This window comes from Armigeres subalbatus, chromosome 1 (assembly GCF_024139115.2).
Source record: "Armigeres subalbatus isolate Guangzhou_Male chromosome 1, GZ_Asu_2, whole genome shotgun sequence".
Taxonomy (NCBI): domain Eukaryota; kingdom Metazoa; phylum Arthropoda; class Insecta; order Diptera; family Culicidae; genus Armigeres; species Armigeres subalbatus.
Window position 1 is genome coordinate 201,913,471 of NC_085139.1, and position 20,588 is coordinate 201,934,058.

The 20,588-nt window shown below is 47.1% G+C and overlaps 1 protein-coding gene across 1 annotated transcript in view; it reads left to right on the top strand.

Moving 5' to 3' along the window:
• LOC134209902 (alpha-2 adrenergic receptor-like) overlaps positions 1 to 15,143 on the top strand; it is a 729,274-nt gene extending 714,131 nt beyond the window's left edge. The window contains exon 3 of the mRNA XM_062685927.1: positions 15,069 to 15,143. Coding sequence (XP_062541911.1) covers positions 15,069 to 15,080 — 12 coding nt within the window. The 3' untranslated portion in view covers positions 15,081 to 15,143. The remainder of the gene's footprint in view (positions 1 to 15,068) is intronic.
• The last annotated feature ends 5,445 nt before the right edge of the window (positions 15,144 to 20,588 follow it).

The window sequence follows — 20,588 nt, forward strand, 5'->3', positions numbered from 1 at the left end:
TATTGACTTCCATATCGTCGTTCTTCGATTGAAACCCCGATGTTGAGATAAGATTATTTTGTAGTTCAATTTTCAAATGCAACATTATCAATGTTCATTTTCGTCTCGCGCAAATAACTTAGGAAAAAATCATTGCGTCCTATGCAAGAGGATTTTTTTGCCTTTTTTATGAAGGGTAATGTGAGGTTTAAGTAAGTTAAACTTTCCACGCTCGGTAATGGCGGCTTGTCGGTGTATAAAAATCAATCAGTCACTATATTTCACTCCTGGCGAAAAGGCCTTTTTTCCCTTCCCCTCGCCCACGAACGCCAGTGAGCTTAATTATAATTCTAATGCCAACATTTTGCTGGCAAAATGTTGTGCATTTGCACTGCGATGTCCAACTGTTCAACACTTGTACAATTTGCCTACAGACGATTCAACTTTACTCCGACCATTACCGCTTTTACAGAAGGGAGAGTTAATGTTGTGTGTGGCTCTCCTAAGAGCACTAAAGGCATATTTATTCAGCTGTATTATGCACAAAAACTAATTGCCAGATGTGCTGATCGCCAATTATTGACATTTGTGCTATAAAAACACGAGGAATCTATCGTAATTGATCTTGAGCTTGAAAAACTCATAATTTTTCTATCACTGTTTGAATTTTTTCTAACAAAATTGACAAACTAAACATTGATAGCAATGCAATCTTATTAACTCTGGCCATCACACAAACTTTTCCAAATCACAACACCTCTTGGCCGGCACATTAAAACTTTTCCACTATCTACCTATAAGCGCCGGCATCTTTTTAAAATAACCCCCAAGGGAGGGGTAACCTTTCAACTTGTTCGCTCCAACGTCCTTCCGACGGAGGTACCTCGCTACCAGCACTGGCTGTCATTCGGCTTCGATGACAGGCGTGAAAATTGCTTTCCACGCTACACCCCGGGTGTGCTCGGAGGTTCCATTGACTTCTGCTTGGAAAAACCATGAAAATCGAAGTGGCACAAAAGTTCCATTCATTCCAAGTCGATATTTGCGGATTCCTGAGGACCATTTTTCTCCTTTCACATCCTTCATCGTGATGATCGTTCGAAATCGTCGGATTGGTCCCGTTCGATTTGGCGTGCCGGGTTTTCCAATAACACTTGGAGCGAGTGGTGCCGCGCCGCTACTGCTGGTGGGAATCTCTCTCTTTCCCAGTGTGCCAAGTATCATAAATAAAAGCGTAGCTGACGATGCAGAAAATTGAAACAGCAAACAATCACTTTACGCGGTCCTGTTTGTGCTTCGTTCGGCAGGCCAAGACCGATGGCGATGAGCTTTTTTTAGGAGGGAAAGGATGGACGACCTTGGCTGGGGTTATTTTATTGGCACCCCGCGTGGATGTGGCGATGACAATGATGATGACGAGAAGGGCATCTGAGTGGACAGAGAAATTGATGCCGCATTAAAAGTGGAAATTTTCATCAAACGATATTTCGGGAACGTACACATTTTTGAAACGAGAAAAGCAAATTTCTCATGATGGAATTTTTTAGCATGTAGGATCCCCTATTTGTTAAGGGATATCATTTAGATATCAACTTTAAACGCATCTGTTGCTTTATTTAGGAACGCATACATTTTTGATCCCGCCGTTACTTTGAAGGTTGAAGACAGTTCGTGTTTGCTTTTCGCCTTATGATTCGTTATTGTCTCCTTGGATTATGCTCGCCTCGATTGACAACGGAGAAGACGATGAATTGATAAAACGGAGCACAATGAAGACCTTGGACTTGACTGTTCTATAGAAATTGTTCGCAGACTCCATTGAAAATGAGATAACTTGTTAATTAGGAAGGATACTTTTGATGATAATTAGTATTTATGCAGGACTGTTATTAACAAAATATGTTAAGCAGCTTTGTTACTGAAGCTAGGCATTGCAATTTTTCTGCTAATTGCTTTTGGGAAATTCGTAGCCCTGGAAGCGTGGTGTAGCTTTGAAATTGGATTCAAACGTGATCCACTTTCGAAGACTCGAACTAAAAACTAAATGCTCGAATGTTGGTGATTGCCCAAGAATAGCCACCATCAATGCGGATTATTATACATTTTTCAGTATTTGAACTGAAATAAACTATATTGTCTGAAAGTATGCCAATCCCATTGATATCATAATTGAAAATATTCATCAGATAACAGCTACTTCTATTTTCATCATCAAATATTACATCCAAGAGCCATACTTATCGAGTCCTTCCACTCCGTTCACCTGAGAAGAAATGGGTTCAATTCTGTCACAACAGTTTCCTTTCCAAAGTACACATTTCCATCGAATAGGAATAAAAAGAGCCGGAATCGAACGAGCTTCCACTTTAGTACGACAAATACCCATACCGTTTTTTTGTATGGACCAAGATGGATAGCACCCCTGCATTATCAGATGTGACTTTAATTTTCAATAGGAAAAAGGAAACAATAATTCACCAGCAGCACATTCTCGGACGGAAAGCAAGCCGAAGCTTCTGAGGCAGCAGTTAGAGAAGACTAGCTTTCTATCTTTGCTACGGTGCCGATGGATGATGGTGACGGCAAGTAGTAGTTGTGCTGACGATGAGGTGTCGAGAAAATTGGGACCAGCAGCGCAGACAATTTCCTTTCACTGAGGCATAATTTTACCAATCCCGTCCCTTCCGTATAGCACCTTGGCAGACCGTGTCACTGGTCGACCGTTTCTGTTCTTGAATCACAGAAAATAGACTTCCAACTTTAATTTGAAATGTTGTAGTGAAACAATTTTAATTCTAATATTAATTGAAATGTTCGAAACGTGAAAAAAAAATCGTTAGACCCTGCATGTCCGTTTGCTGTGGTAGAATCGTTTTTTTTTTGTTCTGATTTCTCCCAGGAAGTTGTGTAGCACATCCTTGCGTCCATAAATCTGAATCTTTCGGTCGGTCGATATAGGCTGGTGCTTCGAGAGGGCTGCTGCTTGATGATGTTCTTGGATCCATGTTCAATGGATAGGTGAGGTACATAAGGATTCAATGGATGCGGGAGATGCTTTCTTTCCTTTATTTTCAGGGATACAGGCAATGTGATCGTTTCTATGCGTTGAGAGAATTCGAAATGGATTCAATTTAATGTTCGCTAGTTTGGGGCTTTTGTTGAGCATATTTTGTCCTTTTTCAAGCTTCTCTGTGCTTATGAAATGATAAATCTAAGCAATTCTGAGCATCCCATGGTTTTCGGATTGATCCTGGTTTATCGATCAATAAAAGGTTTCTCGTTCAAAATAATTGTTGGTTAATGCTAAGCAGTTGCAGAATCTAATTCAAAATTACATCGAAATAATCGTAGAATTATTTATCCTTTGATTCCAACCCTTCTTCTTGCGTATATTAATTTTGTTAATTGTTTTGGCTGATCATATGCACATCACATGTTTTCGAAATATTTTCGCGAAAAGAATCTACATGTCTAGCTGGTAATTGGCGGCGGTGGCGTGAGCATATTTTATGAAATAGTATTTCTCCAGAATACTTTTACAAATTCCTCCGTAAATTCCACCAGGACGTGTTATGGAAGCTGCTCCAGGGATTGCTTCAGAATTTTCTCCAAAAACTCCTCCGGAAGTTCCTCCAGGAATTCCTCCGGAAGTTCCTCCAGGAATTCCTCCGGAAGTTCCTCCAGGAATTCCTCCGGAAGTTCCTCCAGGAATTCCTCCGGAAGTTCCTCCAGGAATTCCTCCGGAAGTTCCTCCAGGAATTCCTCCGGAAGTTCCTCCAGGAATTCCTCCGGAAGTTCCTCCAGGAATCCTCCGGAAGTTCCTCCAGGAATTCCTCCGGAAGCTCCTCCAGGAAGTCCTCGGAAGTTCCTCCAGGAATTCCTCCGGAAGTTCCTCCAGGAATTCCTCCGGAAGTTCCTCCAGGAATTCCTCCGGAAGTTCCTCCAGGAATTCCTCCGAAGTTCCTCCAGGAATTCCTCCGGAAGTTCCTCCAGGAATTCCTCCGGAAGTTCCTCCAGGAATTCCTCCGAAGTTCCTCCAGGAATTCCTCCGGAAGTTCCTCCAGGAATTCCTCCGGAAGTTCCTCCAGGAATTCCTCCGGAAGTTCCTCCAGGAATTCCTCCGGAAGTTCCTCCAGGAATTCCTCCGGAAGTTCCTCCAGGAATTCCTCCGGAAGTTCCTCCAGGAATTCCTCCGAAGTTCCTCCAGGAATTCCGCCGGAAGTTCCTCCAGAAATTCCTCCGGAAGTTCCTTCGGGAATTTCTCCGCGAGTTCCTTCAGGAATTCCTCCGAAGTTCCTCCAGGAATTCCTCCGGAAGCTCCTCCAGGAATTCCTCCAGAAGTTCCTTCAGGAATTCCTCCGAAGTTCCTCCAGGAATTCCTCCGGAAGTTCCTCCAGGAATTCCTCCGGAACTTCCTCCAGGAATTCCTCCGAAGTTCCTCCAGGAATTCCTCCGGAAGTTCCTCCAGGAATTCCTCCGGAAGTTCCTCCAGGAATTCCTCCGGAAGTTCCTCCAGGAATTCCTCCGGAAGTTCCTCCAGGAATTCCTCCGGAAGTTCCTCCAGGAATTCCTCCGGAAGTTCCTCCAGGAATTCCTCCGGAAGTTCTTCCAGGAATTCCTCCGGAAGTTCCTCCAGGAATTCCTCCGGAAGTTCTTCCAGGAATTCCTCCGAAAGTTCCTCCAGGAATTCCTCCGAAGTTCCTCCAGGAATTCCTCCGAAGTTCCTCCAGGAATTCCTCCGGAAGTTCCTCCAGGAATTCCTCCGGAAGTTCCTCCAGGAATTCCTCCGAAGTTCCTCCAGGAATTCCTCCGAAGTTCCTCCAGGAATTCCTCCGGAAGTTCCTCCAGGAATTCCTCCGGAAGTTCCTCCAGGAATTCCTCCGGAAGTTCCTCCAGGAATTCCTCCGGAAGTTCCTCCAGGAATTCCTCCGGAAGTTCCTCCAGGAATTCCTCCGGAAGTTCCTCCAGGAATTCCTCCGGAGTTCCTCCAGGAATTGCTCCGGAAGTTTTTTCAGCGAATCCTCCGGAAGTTCCTCCAGGAATTCCTTCGGAACTGCTCCAGGAATTCCTCGGGAAGTTCCTCCAGGAATTCCTCCGGAAGTTCCTCCAGGAATCTCTCCGGAAGTTCCTCCAGGAATTCCTCCGGAAGTTCCTCCAGGAATTCCTCCGGAAGTTCCTCCAGGAATTCCTCCGGAAGTTCCTCCAGGAATTCCTCCGGAAGTTCCTCCAGGAATTCCTCCGGAAGTTCCTCCAGGAATTCCTCCGGTAGTTCCACCTGGAATTCCTTCGATAGTTCCTCCAGGAATTCCTCCGGAAGTTCCTCCAGGAATTCCTCCGGAAGTTCCTCCAGGAATTCCTCCGGAAGTTCCTCCAGGAATTCCTCCGGAAGTTCCTCCAGGAATTCCTCCGGAAGTTCCTCCAGGAATTCCTCCGGAAGTTCCTCCAGGAATTCCTCCGGAAGCTCCTTCCAGGAATTCCTCCGGAAGTTCCTCCAGGAATTCCTCCGGAAGTTCCTCCAGGAATTCCTCCGGAAGTTCCTCCAGGAATTCCTCCGGAAGTTCTTCCAGGAATTCCTCCGGAAGTTCCTCCAGGAATTCCTCCGGAAGTTCTTCCAGGAATTCCTCCGGAAGTTCCTCCAGGAATTCCTCCGGAAGTTCCTCCAGGAATTCCTCCGGAAGTTCCTCCAGGAATTCCTCCGGAAGTTCCTCCAGGAATTCCTCCGGAAGTTCCTCCAGGAATTCCTCCGGAAGTTCCTCCAGGAATTCCTCGGAAGTTCCTCCAGGAATTCCTCCGGAAGTTCCTCCAGGAATTCCTCCGGAAGTTCCTCCAGGAATTCCTCCGGAAGTTCCTCCAGGAATTCCTCCGGAAGTTCCTCCAGGAATTCCTCCGGAAGTTCCTCCAGGAATTCCTCCGGAAGTTCCTCCAGGAATTCCTCCGGAAGTTCCTCCAGGAATTCCTCCGGAAGTTCCTCCAGGAATTCCTCCGGAAGTTCCTCCAGGAATTCCTCCGGAAGTTCCTCCAGGAATTCCTCCGGAAGTTCCTCCAGGAATTCCTCCGGAAGTTCCTCCAGGAATTTCTCCGAAAGTTCCTCCAGGAATTCCTCCGGAAGCTCCTCCAGGAATTCCTCCGAAAGTTCCTCCAGGAATTCCTCCGGAAGTTCCTCCAGGAATTCCTCCGGAAGTTCCTCCGGAAGTTCCTCCAGGAATTCCTCTGGAAGTTCCTCCAGGAATTCCTCCGGAAGTTCCTCCAGGAATTCCTCCGGAAGTTCCTCCAGGAATTCCTCCGGAAGTTCCTCCAGGAATTCCTCCGGAAGTTCCTCCAGGAATTCCTCCGGAAGTTCCTCCAGGAATTCCTCCGGAAGTTCCTCCAGGAATTCCTCCAGAAGATCCCCCAGGAATTCCTCCAGAAGTTCCTCCAGGAATTCCTTCGGAAGTTCCTCCAGGAATTCCTCCAGAAGTTCCTCCAGGAATTCCTTCGGAAGTTACTCCAGGAATTCCTCCAGAAGTTCCTCCAGGAATTCCTCGGCAAGCTTCTCCAGCAATTCCTCCGGAAGTTCCTCCAGGAATTCCTCCGAAAGTTCCTCCAGGAATTCCTCCGGAAGTTCCTCCAGGAATTCCTCCGGAAGTTCCTCCAGGAATTCCTCCGGAAGTTCCTCCAGGAATTCCTCCGGAAGTTCCTCCAGGAATTCCTCCGGAAGTTCCTCCAGGAATTCCTCCGGAAGTTCCTCCAGGAATTCCTCTGGAAATTCCTCCAGGAAATCCACCAGAAGGTCCTCCAGGAATTTCTCCGAAGTTCCTCCAGGAATTCCTCCGGAAGTTCCTCCAGGAATTCCTCCGGAAGTTCCTCCAGGAATTCCTCCGGAAGTTCCTCCAGGAATTCCTCCGAAGTTCCTCGAGGAATTCCTTCGGAAGTTAATCCAGGATTTCCTCGGAAGTTCCTCCAGGAATTCCTCCGGAAGTTCCTCCAGGAATTCCTCCGGAAGTTCCTCCAGGAATTCCTCCGGAAGTTCCTCCAGGAATTCCTCCGGAAGTTCCTCCAGGAATTCCTCCGAAGTTCCTCCAGGAATTCCTCCGGAAGTTCCTCCAGGAATTCCTCCGGAAGTTCCTCCAGGAATTCCTCCGGAAGTTCCTCCAGGAATTCCTCCGGAAGTTCCTCCAGGAATTCCTCCGAAGTTCCTCCAGGAATTCCTCCGGAAGTTCCTCCAGGAATTCCTCCGGAAGTTCCTCCAGGAATTCCTCCGGAAGTTCCTCCAGGAATTCCTCCGGAAGTTCCTCCAGGAATTCCTCCGAAGTTCCTCCAGGAATTCCTCCGGAAGTTCCTCCAGGAATTCCTCCGGAAGTTCCTCCAGGAATTCCTCCGGAAGTTCCTCCAGGAATCCCTCCGGAAGTTCCTCCAGGAATTCCTCCGGAAGTTCCTCCAGGAATTCCTCCGGAAGTTCCTCCAGGAATTCCTCCGGAAGTTCCTCCAGGAATTCCTCCGGAAGTTCCTCCAGGAATTCCTCCGGAAGTTCCTCCAGAATTCCTCCGGAAGTTCCTCCAGGAATTCCTCCGGAAGTTCCTCCAGGAATTCCTCCGAAGTTCCTCCAGGAATTCCTCCGAAGTTCCTCCAGGAATTCCTCCGGAAGTTCTTCCAGGAATTCCTCCGGAAGTTCCTCCAGGAATTCCTCCGGAAGTTCCTCCAGGAATTCCTCCGGAAGTTCCTCCAGGAATTCCTCCGAAGTTCCTCCAGGAATTCCTCCGGAAGTTCCTCCAGGAATTCCTCCGAAGTTCCTCCAGGAATTCCTCCGGAAGTTCCTCCAGGAATTCCTCCGGAAGTTCCTCCAGGAATTCCTCCGGAAGTTCCTCCAGGAATTCCTCCGGAAGTTCCTCCAGGAATTCCTCCGGAAGTTCCTCCAGGAATTCCTCCGAAGTTCCTCCAGGAATTCCTCCGAAGTTCCTCCAGGAATTCCTCCGAAGTTCCTCCAGGAATTCCTCCGGAAGTTCCTCCAGGAATTCCTCCGGAAGTTCCTCCAGGAATTCCTCCGGAAGTTCCTCCAGGAATTCCTCCGAAGTTCCTCCAGGAATTCCTCCGGAAGTTCCTCCAGGAATTCCTCCGGAAGTTCCTCCAGGAATTCCTCCGGAAGTTCCTCCAGGAATTCCTCCGGAAGTTCCTCCAGGAATTCCTCCGAAGTTCCTCCAGGAATTCCTCCGGAAGTTCCTCCAGGAATTCCTCCGAAGTTCCTCCAGGAATTCCTCCGAAGTTCCTCCAGGAATTCCTCCGAAGTTCCTCCAGGAATTCCTCCGGAAGTTCCTCCAGGAATTCCTCCAGGAAGTTCCTCCAGGAATTCCTCCGAAGTTCCTTCCAGGAATTCCTCCGGAAGTTCCTCCAGGAATTCCTCCGGAAGTTCCTCCAGGAATTCCTCCGGAAGTTCCTCCAGGATTGCTCCGAAAGTTCCTCCAGGAAGTTCCTCCAGGAATTCCTCCGAGGAAGCTCCTCCAGGAATTCCTCGGAAGTTCCTCCAGGAATTCCTCCGAAAGTTCCTCCAGGAATTCCTCCGAAGTTCCTCCAGGAATTCCTCCGAAGTTCCTCCAGGAATTCCTCCGGGAGTTCCTCCTGCAATTCTTCCGTAATTTCCTCTAGGAATTCCTCCGGAAGTTCCTCCAGGAATTCCTCCGGAAGTTCCTCCAGGATTTCCTCCGGAAGTTCCTCCAGGAATTCCTCCGGAAGTTCTACTAGGACTTCCTCCGAAAGTTCCTCTGAAAGTTTTTCCAGGAATTCCTCCGAAGTTCCTCCAGGAAATCCTCCGGAAGTTCCTCCAGGAATTCCTCCGGGAGTCCCTCCAGGAATTCCTCCGGAAGTTCCTCCAGGAATTCCTCCGGAAGTTCCTCCAGGAATTCCTCCGAAGTTCCTCCAGGAATTCCTCCGGAAGTTCCTCCAGGAATTCCTCCGGAAGTTCCTCCAGGAATTCCTCCGAAGTTCCTCCAGGAATTCCTCCGGAAGTTCCTCCAGGAATTCCTCCGAAGTTCCTCCAGGAATTCCTCCGAAGTTCCTCCAGGAATTCCTCCGAAGTTCCTCCAGGAATTCCTCCGGAAGTTCCTCCAGGAATTCCTCCGAAGTTCCTCCAGGAATTCCTCCGGAAGTTCCTCCAGGAATTCCTCCGGAAGTTCCTCCAGGAATTCCTCCGGAAGTTCCTCCAGGAATTCCTCCGGAAGTTCCTCCAGGAATTCCTCCGGAAGTTCCTCCAGGAATTCCTCCGGAAGTTCCTCCAGGAATTCCTCCGGAAGTTCCTCCAGGAATTCCTCCGGAAGTTCCTCCAGGAATTCCTCCGGAAGTTCCTCCAGGAATTCCTCCGGAAGTTCCTCCAGGAATTCCTCCGGAAGTTCCTCCAGGAATTCCTCCGAAGTTCCTCCAGGAATTCCTCCTCCGAAGTTCCTCCAGGAATTCCTCCGGAAGTTCCTCCAGGAATTCCTCCGGAAGTTCCTCCAGGAATTCCTCCGGAAGTTCCTCCAGGAATTCCTCCGGAAGTTCCTCCAGAATTCCTCCGGAAGTTCCTCCAGGAATTCCTCCGGAAGTTCCTCCAGGAATTCCTCCGGAAGTTCCTCCAGGAATTCCTCCGGAAGTTCCTCCAGGAATTCCTCCGGAAGTTCCTCCAGGAATTCCTCCGAAGTTCCTCCAGGAATTCCTCCGAAGTTCCTCCAGGAATTCCTCCGGAAGTTCCTCCAGGAATTCCTCCGGAAGTTCCTCCAGGAATTCCTCCGGAAGTTCCTCCAGGAATTCCTCCGGAAGTTCCTCCAGGAATTCCTCCGGAAGTTCCTCCAGGAATTCCTCCGGAAGTTCCTCCAGGAATTCCTCCGGAAGTTCCTCCAGGAATTCCTCCGGAAGTTCCTCCAGGAATTCCTCCGAAGTTCCTCCAGGAATTCCTCCGGAAGTTCCTCCAGGAATTCCTCGGAAGTTCCTCCAGGAATTCCTCCGAAGTTCCTCCAGGAATTCCTCCGGAAGTTCCTCCAGGAATTCCTCCGGAAGTTCCTCCAGGAATTCCTCCGGAAGTTCCTCCAGGAATTCCTCCGGAAGTTCCTCCAGGAATTCCTCCGGAAGTTCCTCCAGGAATTCCTCCGGAAGTTCCTCCAGGAATTCCTCCGGAAGTTCCTCCAGGAATTCCTCCGGAAGTTCCTCCAGGAATTCCTCCGGAAGTTCCTCCAGGAATTCCTCCGGAAGTTCCTCCAGGAATTCCTCCGGAAGTTCCTCCAGGAATTCCTCCGGAAGTTCCTCCAGGAATTCCTCCGGAAGTTCCTCCAGGAATTCCTCCGGAAGTTCCTCCAGGAATTCCTCCGAAGTTCCTCCAGGAATTCCTCCGGAAGTTCCTCCAGGAATTCTCCGGAAGTTCCTCCAGGAATTCCTCCGAAGTTCCTCCAGGAATTCCTCCGGAAGTTCCTCCAGGAATTCCTCCGGAAGTTCCTCCAGGAATTCCTCCGGAAGTTCCTCCAGGAATTCCTCCGGAAGTTTCTCCAGGAATTCCTCCAGGAAGTTCCTCCGGGAATTCCTCCAGGAAGTTCCTCCAGGAATTCCTCCGGAAGTTCCTCCAGGAATTCCTCCGGAAGTTCCTCCAGGAATTCCTCCGGAAGTTCCTCCAGGAATTCCTCCGGAAGTTCCTCCAGGAATTCCTCCGGAAGTTCCTCCAGGAATTCCCCCGGAAGTTCCTCCAGGAATGCCTCCGGAAGTTCCTCCAGGAATGCCTCCGGAAGTTCCTCCAGGAATTCCTCCGGAAGTTCCTCCAGGAATTCCTCCGGAAGTTCCTCCAGGAATTCCTCCGAAGTTCCTCCAGGAATTCCTCCGAAGTTCCTCCAGGAATTCCTCCGGAAGTTCCTCCAGGAATTCCTCCGGAAGTTCCTCCAGGAATTCCTCCGGAAGTTCCTCCAGGAATTCCTCCGGAAGTTCCTCCAGGAATTCCTCCGGAAGTTCCTCCAGGAATTCCTCCGAAGTTCCTCCAGGAATTCCTCCGAAGTTCCTCCAGGAATTCCTCCGGAAGTTCCTCCAGGAATTCCTCCGGAAGTTCCTCCAGGAATTCCTCCGGAAGTTCCTCCAGGAATTCCTCCGAAGTTCCTCCAGGAATTCCTCCGAAGTTCCTCCAGGAATTCCTCCGGAAGTTCCTCCAGGAATTCCTCCGGAAGTTCCTCCAGGAATTCCTCCGGAAGTTCCTCCAGGAATTCCTCCGGAAGTTCCTCCAGGAATTCCTCCGGAAGTTCCTCCAGGAATTCCTCCGGAAGTTCCTCCAGGAATTCCTCCGAAGTTCCTCCAGGAATTCCTCCGGAAGTTCCTCCAGGAATTCCTCCGGAAGTTCCTCCAGGAATTCCTCCGGAAGTTCCTCCAGGAATTCCTCCGGAAGTTCCTCCAGGAATTCCTCCGGAAGTTCCTCCAGGAATTCCTCCGGAAGTTCCTCCAGGAATTCCTCCGAAGTTCCTTCCAGGAATTCCTCCGAAGTTCCTCCAGGAATTCCTCCGGAAGTTCCTCCAGGAATTCCTCCGGAAGTTCCTCCAGGAATTCCTCCGAAGTTCCTCCAGGAATTCCTCCGGAAGTTCCTCCAGGAATTCCTCCGGAAGTTCCTCCAGGAATTCCTCCGGAAGTTCCTCCAGGAATTCCTCCGGAAGTTCCTCCAGGAATTCCTCCGGAAGTTCCTCCAGGAATTCCTCCGGAAGTTCCTCCAGGAATTCCTCCGGAAGTTCCTCCAGGAATTCCTCGGAAGTTCCTCCAGGAATTCCTCCGGAAGTTCCTCCAGGAATTCCTCCGAAGTTCCTCCAGGAATTCCTCCGGAAGTTCCTCCAGGAATTCCTCCGGAAGTTCCTCCAGGAATTCCTCCGGAAGTTCCTCCAGGAATTCCTCCGGAAGTTCCTCCAGGAATTCCTCCGGAAGTTCCTCCAGGAATTCCTCCGAAGTTCCTTCCAGGAATTCCTCCGAAGTTCCTCCAGGAATTCCTCCGAAGTTCCTCCAGGAATTCCTCCAGGAAGTTCCTCCAGGAATTCCTCCGAAGTTCCTCCAGGAATTTCCTCCGAAGTTCCTCCAGGAATTTCTCCGGAAATTCCTCCATAAATTTCTCCGAAAATTCCTCCAGGAATTCCTCCGAAATTACCTCCAGAAATCCTCCGGAAATTCCACCCGAAATTCCTCTGGAGTTTCCACCAGGAATTTCTCCGGAAGTTCCTCCAGGAATTCCTCCGGAAAGTTCCTCCAGGAATTCCTCCGGAAGTTCCTCCAGGAATTCCTCGGAAGTTCCTCCAGGAATTCCTCCGAAGTTCCTCCAGGAATTCCTCCGGAAGTTCCTCCAGGAATTCCTCCGGAAGTTCCTCCAGGAATTCCTCCGAAGTTCCTCCAGGAATTCCTCCGGAAGTTCCTCCAGGAATTCCTCCGGAAGTTCCTCCAGGAATTCCTCCGGAAGTTCCTCCAGGAATTCCTCCGGAAGTTCCTCCAGGAATTCCTCCGAAGTTCCTCCAGGAATTCCTCCGGAAGTTCTCCAGGAATTCCTCCGGAAGTTCCTCCAGGAATTCCTCCGAAGTTCCTCCAGGAATTCCTCGGAAGTTCCTCCAGGAATTCCTCCGAAGTTCCTCCAGGAATTCCTCCGAAAGTTCCGCCAGGAATTCATCCGGAAGTTCCGCCTGGAATGCCTCAGGAAGTTCCTCCAGGAAGTTCCTCCAGGAATTCCACCGGAAGTTCCTCCAGGAATTCATCGGGAAGTTCCTGCAGGATTTCCGACGGAAGTTCCTCCAGGATTTCCGACAGAAGTACCTCCAGGAATTTCTCCGGAAGTTCCTCCAGGAATGCCACCAGAAGTTCCTCCAGAAGTTGCTCCAGGAATTCCTCCGGAAGTTCCTCTAAAAGTTCTTCCGGAAGTTCCTCCAGGAATTTATCCGGAAGTTCTTCCAGGACTTCCTCCGAAGTTCCTCCTGGAATTCCTCCGGAAGTTCCTCCAGGAATTCCTCCGGAAGTTCCTCCAGGAATTCCTCCGGAAGTTCCTCCAGGAATTCCTCGGAAGTTCCTCCAGGAATTCCTCCGGAAGTTCCTCCAGGAATTCCTCCGAAGTTCCTCCAGGAATTCCTCCGGAAGTTCCTCCAGGAATTCCTCCGAAGTTCCTCCAGGAATTCCTCCGGAAGTTCCTCCAGGAATTCCTCCGGAAGTTCCTCCAGGAATTCCTCCGGAAGTTCCTCCAGGAATTCCTCCGAAGTTCCTCCAGGAATTCCTCCGGAAGTTCCTCCAGGAATTCCTCCGAAGTTCCTCCTGGAATTCCTCCGGAAGTTCCTCCAGGAATTCCTCCGGAAGTTCCTCCAGGAATTCCTCCGGAAGTTCCTCCAGGAACTCCTCTGAAAGTTCCTCCAGGAATTCCTCCGTAAGTTCCTCCTGGAATTCCTCCGTAAGTTCCTCCAGGAATTCCTCCGGAAGTTCCTCCAGGAATTCCTCCGGAAGTTCCTCCAGGAATTCCTCCGGAAGTTCCTCCAGGAATTCCTCCGGAAGTTCCTCCAGGAATTCCTCCGGAAGTTCCTCCAGGAATTCCTCCGGAAGTTCTTCCAGGATTTCCTCCGGAAATTCCTCCAGGATTTCCTCCGGAAATTCCTCCAGGAATTCCTCCGGAAGTTCTTCCGGAAGTTCTTAGAGGAATACCTCCGGAAGTTCTTCCAGGAATTCCTCCGGAAGTTCTTCCAGGAGTTCTTCCGGAAGTTCCTCCAGGAATTCCTCCGGAACTCCTCCGGAAATTCCTCCAGGAATTCCTCCGGAAATTCCTCCAGGAATTCCTCTAGGAATTCTTCCGGAAATTCCTCCAGGAATTCCTCTGGAAATTCCTCCAGGAATTCCTCTAGGAATTCTTCCGGAAATTCCTCCAGGAATTCCTCTGGAAATTCCTCCAGGAATTCCTCCTGAAATTTCTCCGGAAGTTCCTCCAGAAATGTAGAAAATCGGGTCACTTGGTGGCATTGTGCCTCTCGAAAGCTAGTAACAGGGCCAGATACGCTTCACTAGATGCCACACCCGGGAAAATTGCTGAAGGTGGCTGCCACGCGAAATACTCGCGGACGCAATCCCGTGGAGTCTTGAATGCGAAATACCTCTCTTTCTGGTGTCAGCCTTCGTTTCCGCACGTGGATAGTGTAGCTGTGAAGTCCGAGCTTAGAGCGGTTTTACGGTTGCTCCGAATTTCAGCTCCAGCGGCAATTCCGATGTAGCGAGCAAAGCCCTTTTTGTTCGCTCGACCAGGATCACTTTTTTTAAATCTTTGCGTCCGCACTCCAGAACGGCTTACCAAGAACTCCTCCTTCTCGGCCTTCTCATTCCACTCCTCATTTTCTCGTCCTCTTCCCATATCTCATTGGCTTTCGCCCCGGATCTCCGGATGACATCTATGATACTCGCTCCTCCGCTCACAGGGGTGTGGTTGGCGCGTCGCGTTAGTATATACACTGCTAAGACGGAATACACACATAGAGTGTAACTTACCTGTGTATTCCGCCTTATGGGTACTTCATGCGGAGTCTCACAACATTAGGTTAATTATAGGCAACTGTGTCGATATTTATTGTTATCGTATTCGGTAACAGATGTTCTGATCATACATTTTTTCTAATGCTGCGGAAAGGCATGTTTCCACTTGATGACATCTCTGCATTGGTCAAAATACAAAGGATGTGAATCACGTTACGTTAGTAGTCGTCGATCGTTTGGACATAAACCCGTCCTGGTCATTTGGATTTGATATGTAATGTGCACACTTTTGAACCAATTTCATAAGAGTAATAAGATCAAACAGTGGAGTCAATCTTGTACAACATATTGGAGAGGATGTTGGGCCCCGGGGCAATGATTTGGAGATGCGTATTCCACCTATCTGCTAACAAAGAGTGAGGGTTTCATGCAACTATATTCACAGCAAATGTACGAATTCGCCGATGAATCACGTTAAATCTGTCATCTGGTTCAGAATCTCTGATAGTAAACATTAAGATTAATACTTTTTGACAGAGGATTATAAGGTGACATTAATGATTGATTCTTCAGCCTTCCTAAAGAACTAACTCTATTGATTAAGAACCCTGTCTAACTCTTATTCTTTTTTTATTTTCCATTTTCAGGTTGGTTGTTAATCCATTCATCCATTCCCGAAACATATGCGTAAAAGGTAAACAATATTTTTATTTACAAAATATTCACAGGTACAATCTTGGTTATAATAGAACTCCTTGGTTTTATTTAAAAAATAGTTTACCTCGATATAGCTTCTCAATTCATATTCAGAAAATCTGAAATTATTCATGCACCGTTGTTGGCTGGTTTAGGATTGATATAACTAAAGCTCCAAACTACGGAGCTACAATCTTGGTGAGCAATTCCTCCGCATAAGCCGCTTATCAGTCCGTGCCTATCTGTCCTGTTGTTCCTCTGGCTTTTCTTCCAGTGAGCGCCATCTGTTTTCCAGTACCGCGCCAGCAGTTGCGGTTGTCTCAAAGAGCCATCAACCTCTGCCTCAATACTCCGGTCCTCGCCAACAACGCCGCTACTGTTCCTATATCACATAAATACTTAAATACATACACAGTGCACATATTCAGACGCAGACGGAAAGACGCTCCCGCGCCATGGTGTTTTCATTTAATTTAGTGAAAAGGACTGAAACCCCAAAGCTGGCTGGCTGGCTTCCAATATCAAAGCTCTGCTTTGGCTGGCTGGCTCGGGTGTGATGATGAATATATGTGTGGAGCACTTTCGTTTTAGTGGGGCGGGAAAGTAAACATCCCTCAGAGTGCTTCGCAGATCGCATACGCACACTTCCTCTCTCGTCGGAACTGCCAGTTCCGTGGTTCGTTATCTATAGTACTTGGGTGCACGGAGCCACCAAAGGCAGGGCAGGATTTACGTTTATTAGGGAGGAGATCGCAATATCAATCACTATCTTATCACCTATTTTTATCAAACATATGCTTGAAAAGGATCAGAAGGAATTAAGGATTTGACGCATCGCAAAATTGGAAGTGTAAAGCCGTAAAGGCTCCCCCAAACCTAAACGAATTCATCGTTTAGGTTCTACAACGGTCTTGAAAACCATTTTACAAGATTCTTTTAAACCAGTATAAAACTCAAATGTTACAGGGAGAGAGAAATATTAATTGAAGCATTGAAAAATCATTAGATTCTATTTATGATATCTCATATGTCGAATGCAAACATGTCCATTGAAAGGACTAGTCATGGGAAAAATTAACGCATCAACACATGATCTTTATTTGGGAAACGGTTCTCCATGGCACAGTGAAGCACAGGCATAAGTAGGTGCTTGCTGCTCACCTCTAATTCGCTCACACTGACATCCCTGTGGGGCCCGATTCCGCCGAAAGAACCATCCGTTGCTTGGTCTGTTCGCCTGCGTGCTGTCGTGAAGCGTGCGTCCCCGTTGGTTGGCCGACGAAGAAAGAGGCCAAGTCATGGCTTGCTATTCACTGATCAATGCAATTATGACCACGGATTCGTTATACGGAAGATATTTGCGCATCTGTCATCAAAGGTTGTAAATATTACATTTCGCCGAAAACTATTTCGCGGAATTCCTTTTCGCAATTGAACATTTCGCGGAATAACGTTTGGCGGTATAAAACCTTTTTGCTGTACGACATTTGGCGGATTGTACCATTTCGCGGAATATTAATAATAATAGCTTAGTGTTCATTCAGCACTTCCACAATAATTACATGCGATGTTTCTAAGCCAAGCTACCATTTTTTTGCATTCGTATAACACAAGATTAACACGTTGAAATTTTTACACCTAAAAAAGCCGAGATAAGTTTGTATCGATAAACTTCCTAGACCGAGCCAGAAGTTGAAGCCAGCTACGCATCTTCCCGCACAGCTAAGGAAAGCCTCCCAGAATATGTAGAAGTAGTTTTCTAAATTTCATTTCCCCCCTACAAATCCGTTATTATATCCGGCAGACGGGCCAAATATAATTAAGGGATTCATTGCTCTCCTTACTTTGTTACGGATAGACGTTTGCGTTATGCCAGGCAGACGCATCCATTTAAAGAAAGCATTGCCCCTTCCTTCGCTTTATACCGAGAAGACGCGTTCTTGTAAAGAAGGCAGTATCAACTTCTTTCGCCTTATACGGGGCAGACGCATAAATTCAAAGTAGGCATTATCTTTTCCCTTTGCTTTATACCGGGCAGGTGCGTTGATTCATAGAATGGACAGCCTCATTTCTTCGTTTAATACCGAGCAAACGTGTCCATTTCAAGAAGGCATTGCTTCCATGCGTTATACCGGTTATTCAACGAAAGCTTTACCTTCTTTCATTGCTGGAAAGCACAGTCCAAAAGAATTCAGCTCGGATTGCATGTAATTCATCAGAAATCGGTAAACTTTTCAGTGATAATTATTCTAACTGAACTCCGCCAAATAGTATTCCACGGAATGATTTTCGGTGAAAAGGTACATTCCGCAAACCCAGTTTGCTATATATCTCACCCTCACATTCGCCTTATTCTCTCACTAAAAAAGAGAAAAAAAATCCATTGACTTGGGGTTTTCACAATTATTTATCTATAAACTTGTTTTTTAAAGTCAATTCTAATTTTATAATCCAACAGGCAATATCCGTACTTGATTTCTATATTTAAAATCATTCCAATTCAATATTAAAATCAAATATTTGAATACAGCATTCGATACGGTTTTCGAATCCGATACCCAATCTCAATGTACGAATCTAATATTCAAATCCAATGGTTCTATTTTGCGATTGCGAAAATCGGAGACCATCACGAAAATTCTTTGATCTTTGAACATTAATATCCATGCCATTTCTTGATGGATGTTCAAGTTTTTTAACCATCCGATCAAGGAAAAGTCAACTCTTCTTTGTATGGTATAAGGTCATTTGGCCGAAAGGGTCATTTGGTCAAACGACATTTGGATGAATGCCGTTTGGCCGAATAGTTGAAATACGTATTCTTTTTAATTGTGTGAAGTGAGAAGGGAGAAGGTAGAAGGAAGAAAATGAAGAAGGAAGAAGGAATAGGAAAGACGGAAGAAATAAGAAGGAAGTAGCAAGAAGGGAGAAGGAATAAGAAAGAAGGAAGAAGGAGGAAGTAAGAAAGAAGAAGGAAGAAGGAAGAAAGAAGAAGGAAGAAGGAAGAAGGAAGAAGGAAGGAGGAAGAAGGAAGAAGGAAGAAGGAAGAAGGAAGAAGGAAGAAGGAAGAAGGAAGGAGGAAGAAGGAAGAAGGAAGAAGGAAGAACGAAGAAGTAAGAAGGAAGAATACGAAGTAGGAAGAAGGAAGAGGGAAGAATAAAAACGTAAGAAAAAAGAATGAAGAAAGAAGAAGGGAGAAGGTAGAAGGAAGAAGGAAGGAAAAAGAAGGATTAACAAAGCAGGAAGATTGAAGAACGAAGATGGAAGCAGAAAGAACGAAAAAGAAAGAAGGAAGAAGTAAAAAAGGAACAAGTAAAAAGGAAGAAAGAAGAAGGAAGCAGAAAGAATAAAGAACGAAGAATAGAAAACGAGGAAGGAAAATGGAAGAAGTACGAAAATAGAAGAGAGAAGAAAGAAGCAAGTTCTCAGTTCACTTTTCTCTTTCACTTCTATTTCCCACTTCTCACTTGTCGCTCTTCACTTTCCACTTCTCACCCCCTATTACTGACGTTTCATTTCTCACTCTTCGTTACTCGTAATCTGAGATATTTTTTTTTACTATTCTGCCAAATGGCATTCGAGGACCTGACATCGTTTTTAAATATTTATTGTCACTGCCTTACCTAAAAAATCCGTAAAATACAGAATAATCTGTAAATTTGGCAACCCTGGTTATGAGTATGAATATGATGTGCACTCATAACGAATCTGTGTTAAAAGGTCGAAGGGCAAAATATCGGAAGGCCTCGGCTCAACTCTGCTGCTGCTGCCGGTATCTGCTCAGCACCGCTACTTTGTCGGGTCTGTAAAGTGGATCGCTTTTGGAAATCCTTCTGCTGCTGTACTAGCTAAGTTTCGGCTGATGTTGGCTTCGATGCTGTCGGGCCGAAAAAGTGGATGATGTGGACGTGCTTCCTTGCTAAAATGTGTGAGTCCTATCGAATCGATGCTGCTGTTGCTTCGCTTGTCCCGTTTAGAATGATTGGAAAAAATCGCGTTGCGCTATTTTATGGCTTCTCGGCAGACCCAGCAATAGCTAATTTGCTGGTGTCTGCACCTATCAGAATGTGGTAATGGAATGATGCAAGAACGATGCTGTAACCATATTTATAGGTTACCTTTAAAACAGTTTTATGACTATTGAAACAAGTTTTATCAAGCATGGACATGAAAGGCATACTTGAAATCTGTCGATTGAGGGACTTACCGTTGAAATTCGTTCACTGAGACGAACGCTATTAGAGTTTAAAATCTTTCAACACAGCGTAATGCGGTCGATTTTGAAATTTTGAAATGACACCCGGCATAGTAAAGAGAGGCGTAAGTCCTACGTCAAAAAGAAAGAAAAAATAGTGTACTCGAAAGACAAGAAATTATCTGTTGCGACGCCGCATTGAACAGGTCTAGCGGTGAACAGGCCTAACGCGCAACATAGCTGCAACATGACAGCTTGCGCGCAATAGTAGTGGTAGATAGAGAGAGAGTGAGTGTAGGATGTAGAAGTAGTAGAGAGAAAAGACGCAAACAAGGGCAGAAAAGGTAAATAAAGATTTGGGATCGAAAAGTAAAGTCGAGAGTGTTTAGTTCGGCGATAATAAAGTTTTATTCCGAAATTGAATTTGTGAGTTTGGTAGTGGAAAATACTACAAAATAATCCGGATAAATCGTCGGTTAGTGGTATCGAAAGAACCAAATTCGGTGATAGTGCGACCTTAGGAAGTTTTTGGAAAACCGCCGTAGAATCGCTGTAACGGTTGAGTAAATCCAACTGTCCGACCAAATTCGCGAGATCCAAGTAGGGTAGGTGAACCTATAGTTGACACCTGGAAGTATAGTCGAACCTAGTGGGTAGAAGGAAACCACTACTTTTTTGAGCATCGCCACAAAAAAAGTGTGCTGCTTCAGAAATTTTGGATTCCCTTCGGGAACATTCTCAAAAAAGTAGTGACAAAAACGTCGCTTGTGAGAAGTCCGTCCACAAAATGGGTTCCGATTCCGAATCCGTTGACAAAACCCTGTTGGACCTCACGGGAACTCCGTGTGGGATATGTAGTCCATTAACATGCGACGAAAGGATGGTCGGCTGTAAGGGATGTTCCGCGTGGTTCCACACACGCTGCGTGGGACTACGGGGAGAAAAACTACAGAAGATGTGGTCCTACCAAAACGAAGCCTGCAGGGAGAAGGCTCAGGTGTACCAGAAGCAGAAGTACGCCAAAAAGTCGGTTCGTCCCAGGAAGCAATTGGACGAGTCCGACAAGCTGGACTTCCCGCACCGAGACATCTAGCGTAGATGCGGAAGTGCGAGCGCTGGAACAACGTCAAAAGCGGCAAATGGGGAGTTGGAGGCGGAAATGGAGCTGAGAAGGAAGGAGAAGGAGATACAGTGCGCATTCGAAAGGAAGAAGATGGAGATGGAGGAGAAGATGTGTGCTGCAGAAGAAGAGGAGCGGATGGCCTGGCAAGTTGAG